The sequence below is a fragment of the Camelina sativa genome, chromosome 2 (assembly GCF_030686135.1).
Source record: "Camelina sativa cultivar CO46 ecotype springtype chromosome 2, ASM3068613v1".
Classification (NCBI taxonomy): Eukaryota; Viridiplantae; Streptophyta; class Magnoliopsida; order Brassicales; family Brassicaceae; genus Camelina; species Camelina sativa.
In genome coordinates, this window is record NC_141881.1 from 23918761 (window position 1) to 23923374 (window position 4614).

General features: G+C 37.6%; 1 protein-coding gene across 1 annotated transcript; it reads right to left on the minus strand.

Moving 5' to 3' along the window:
- Nucleotides 1-455: 455 nt before the first annotated feature.
- Nucleotides 456-3164, minus strand: LOC104730728 (indole-3-acetic acid-amido synthetase GH3.6). The gene is made up of 3 exons (XM_087488267.1): nucleotides 2688-3164; nucleotides 1444-2372; nucleotides 456-1299 (listed from the first exon to the last, which is right to left on the minus strand). Exons 1-3 carry the CDS (start codon nucleotides 3014-3016, stop codon nucleotides 716-718), a joined length of 1842 nt encoding a protein of 613 aa, XP_087344393.1. The 5' UTR covers nucleotides 3017-3164; the 3' UTR covers nucleotides 456-715.
- Between the last annotated feature and the right edge of the window lie 1450 nt (nucleotides 3165-4614).

Consider the following 4614-nt stretch of genomic DNA (forward strand, 5'->3'; position numbering starts at 1 on the left):
ATATATGTAAACTGTTAGAATGCAATATTATCCTTATATGCGACCTTCTGACGTTAATCATCAAAAATACTTGCTCGAGTTAGATAGTACTAGTAGTATGAACTATGAAGATGCTGAACATTATTTTAACACATTAAAACATAAAAATGTCTCATCTACATGCTCTCTATTATCTAATCAACTAATAATATTCCTTGAAGCCTAAAAATAATCTCTTTTTCGATCCTTGAACCTTTTTGATGATTCTTGTTCATTTCTCGATGGTCTATAGAAAAACTATAGTAGTGTAATTTACTAAAAACGCATAACAATCAGAGAGAATTATGGCTTTATGATGATTTTGCCTTTTGAAGCAAATACCAAAACAAGTAAAGTTCTCATTGTATGCGTAATGTAATGTATTATGTTATAATAATGATAATATTTTACTCCTTTTTACTTTTAACCCTGGCTAATTGCAAGAACAGTAAAACTTGATTAAAACTCCTAAAAGTCTGGAGAACTTGAAGAGTCAACAAGAGATAACATACACCGGCTATGTACATATGACTAGGAGCTAAACATATTTTAGAAAGAAAACAGTAGAGCAGAATTATTAAAATTAGACACACAAGACAGGATAATTAATCACTTTTCATCGATATTCATTTGATCACAAAAACAGTTCAAATGGGACAAGAACTCATAGAGACTCTTCTTCCTCAAAGATTCTTCTTTAGTTACTCCCCCATTGCTTGTGACCAGGGACCCATTTAGGACACTTGGGGCTGAAATAACTATCAACAACCCTAGAGTTCAACAGCTCAATGATCGGAGCAAACTTCACACACCTTGGTGTCTTGTACTGATTGATCGATGCCCCTAAGCTTATTGCGTAATCCATGAGCTTATCGAAAGTCCCTGACTCGACAATCTTGATCTCCAGTGGTCCAATGGACTTATCACTGACCCTTCCTTGTCTATACACACTGTTAAGTGATTCCTCTATGGTTAAGCAGCAATCCTCGAAGACCGAAGGAGGAATTGGCGTGTTACCATTCAAGCAGAGCTCCCAGAATAAGACGTAGTGGCCCGGGATAGATGATGTGTCCGCATAGCTAGTGTACTCGGAGAGGGAAGCTTCAAACGGAACAAGGTGTGTTACCGCGTTTTTAACTGCATTTTGAAGCTCAACCTCATCAGTTTTGTCTGCGTCAATGCTTAGGGCCACGTTCTTGCGGCATATGAAGCTGAACTGAGGCGCATTGTTCTTGAAACCAGTCACGCTTATGACATCACCTACTCTGTATCTGTAAAGTCCTATAAAGATCACAAAACAAGAAAAATTTCAACAATAATTTAATCTTATATAAGTAGATGAAGACTAAAGATTCCATCTTAATCAAATCATTCAAATATGATCAGATTTAGATCAAATCAATGAAAGGTGGTTGGTATGCTTACCAGCATAGGTGGTGACTACAAGCTCGTACTCCTGACCAAGCTTGACATCAACAAGATCAACAAGCTCTTGCTGTTCTTTCTCAGTGAGTGCTTTTGGAAGACTGATTGAGCTAGTGACTCCACTGTTCCGATGAACAGGCAAGAACTCGAAATAGGCCATGTTCGGTATGAGAGTGTAAGAGACTTCGCTTGGTTTGCAGAGCGGCCTGAGATTCACACCAAAATAACACTCGGAAGAAGCATACATTGTGCATACTAGAGGCAAACCATTGCTGTAATAATCCAGAGTTGGAATATACTGTGACATTGTTCCAGTCACAATCACATCCACATACTTGGTGTTTGGCCAAATCCTAGTGATGATCCCTTGCCAAGAGGTCTTCCTGCATTCCGACTCCACAAAATCAGCAAGCTTAGGATCCGGTTTAAGAATCTCCCCAACGGCCTCACGAACGGAAAGATCAGTTATCTCGGAGCTGAGAGTACCGGTTCTAATGTCACGGGCAAGCTCAGGCCAATGTTTCTCAAGAAACTTGATGGCTCTGATGAAACCAGAGGCAAAAACAGCTCCAACACGAAGAACCTCTTTGTGTTGGCATAAACCACAAAGCATTTGAGAGTACATGCTCTGGTAAGAGTCAGGACAAAGGATGGTTTGGTTGGGACTTGTGTAGTTGGTGTAAGGATCAAAAGGTCTTTTCTTGAAGTGAGAGGATTTGTAGTAACTGGTTAAAACAGGACGAGCAGGGAGACCACCAGGTGTCTTGGACTCGGATTTGATGAAGAGAAAATACATTCCTTTGCCTTTGTCAAGACCAGGAACAAACTGGTTCATCACAGGCATCAAAAGACTGTAGAGTAGTGATCTTCTGTCTAGTTCCTCTTCTATTGTTGGCATCAGCTTCCTCTCTCCACCAGAAGTCCCAGAACTGTTTACACACAAATCAACATAAACCACACCATGTTAGGCATATTTTTTTTTCCAATGATTTCGACAAAAGTAGACCCATCAGAAAAAGTTGTGGTTCTTTTTTTTCTTTTTGGATAAAGGTTTTGAACAGTAAACGGATTAGAAAAGTTAAAGACTTTTTTTGAGTACCCCATTAGAGATTCGAATCTTAAAACTTAGCCTAAGTGATGAAACAGAACACAAAACAGAGAGAAGCATGAACAGAGGATCTTTATAAAAAAAGAAGTTATGCAAGAAAATGTAAGAGAGGAACAAAGAGATGAAATGGTCAAACCTTGTGAGGAACTCAGAGATGGGGTTAGAACAGAGGATTTGGGATTTGTCACCATTAGCGATTCTGTTGATCTCAGGTTGAATGTCTTCGTAAGTAACGACAGGCATGACGTGTTTGAATGTCTCACGGTCGGTACGTCCTCCGAGCCCGTGTCGTTTGAGGTACTCCACGTCAGCATTACGTGAAAGGATCTCTTCAAGAACTCGTCTCTGGACATCATCTGCGTTAGTGGTCACGTCCTCGATGAATTGGAGCTTGTTTTTGTTCTTCTCCGCTAGGCTCTGATCAGAAACCTCAAAAGAAGATACGATCTTTGGTGCCTCAGGCATCGTTTTAGGTTTTTTTGTTTTTTTTTTGTGTGTGTGTTACAAGATCGAAATGAGAGAACTTAAGAAAAAAAGAAGTAAGCTTAAAGAGAGTGATATGATATTAGTGAAGAAGCTTGATCTGGTTTTGTTGAAGCTTGAAGGGTGTGAGGAGGAATGGAAGAGAAAGGGTTCATATATCTAGAGGGAAGAAGGAAGAAGGTGAAAATGATCCTTTCGCATATCGAAGGGTGTAAATGTACTTTCACGTCAGCATTACGTGGAGTACTCGATTTCGAGATATCCAAGGGTGTAAATGTACTTTCGCGTTATGTTAAATCCAGGATTTAAGTGAACGGCTTACTATTCGTGTTTAATTGAAAATTTAATTCTTTTATTTCGTTTTCATTACAAAAAAGTGGTATTTATATATTTTATTTATTCGACGTTTTATTTTTCCGTAATGGTCAATGTACTGGCTTGAAGAAGAGGTTTTTTAAAGATTAAGGACATTCAAACTATATATATATATATACGACTACTCTCGAATTCGCCCACTTTATTTTTTAGTTAATAAAACTATAAAGTATGGTTGAATTTTTTTTTTCTGCCCACTTATTTTACTTAAATTATTCCCTTAAATGAAATGATCATGTGCTGTAAAAAAAAAGGGTCATGGAATGATCATGCAACATGCAACATGCAACATATAATAGCTAGCCTAATGTCATTGGTCCATATTAAAACTTACTAGCTAGAATGTTATATTGTTGATACTTGATAAAAATGATCATGTTGCATATCTCGAAATCGAGTTGCATAAGTTCAAGAACGACATAACTCGAAGTGAAACGAAAATCACATACTAGGAACTATAATAATTTTTATACTAATTAATGAGACAAGATACAAATCAAACATGAGCTTATGAGAGATACAAAAGGGCACAGATTTTATAACGGGATATTTTTACCCGGTTGACCAGGACCGTGAAACGGGCAATACCCCGGTGAATCCGCAGTAGTTTCTAACGGAGTTGTCCCACAAAATACCGGCAGCAAAGCTCCTCTCCTCCCACAAGAGACTTTTCTAAAACCCTAAGCTAACACAACACAACACACCATCTTCCGTTTCCCGGTGAACACACAAATAACGGCGTTCGCTTTCGAGTTTCTCACGCTATGGTCAATGTATCGCACTAGGGACCATTACAGCTGGACTCCATAGTGATTGGTTGACACGTGTACTTTGTGTTTACTACTACTAGTTTGGTGCCTTCACGTATTTTATTTTCATGCGACTTTTTTTTTTTTTTTGCTTGATTTGTTATCATTTTGGTTATCCATGAAAATCAAATGAGTTTATATTTTCAACATTTTGTTCGGTGTGAGAACACGTTTTTAAATGAATTTAATTACTTTTTAATCAAACAAAAAAATGAATTTAAAGTCTAGTCTTGGTATCAACTAGAATGAGATACGAGACCAAGGTGGTAATATATAGCAAAGATATTATTCCCGTCAAAGAGTGTGTGTCATTTGCTTTCCAATTTATATTCTTGTTTATCTAGTTAAATTCTCATTTCTCAGTACTGTTTGTTTTGGAATGTTCTATTATATAGT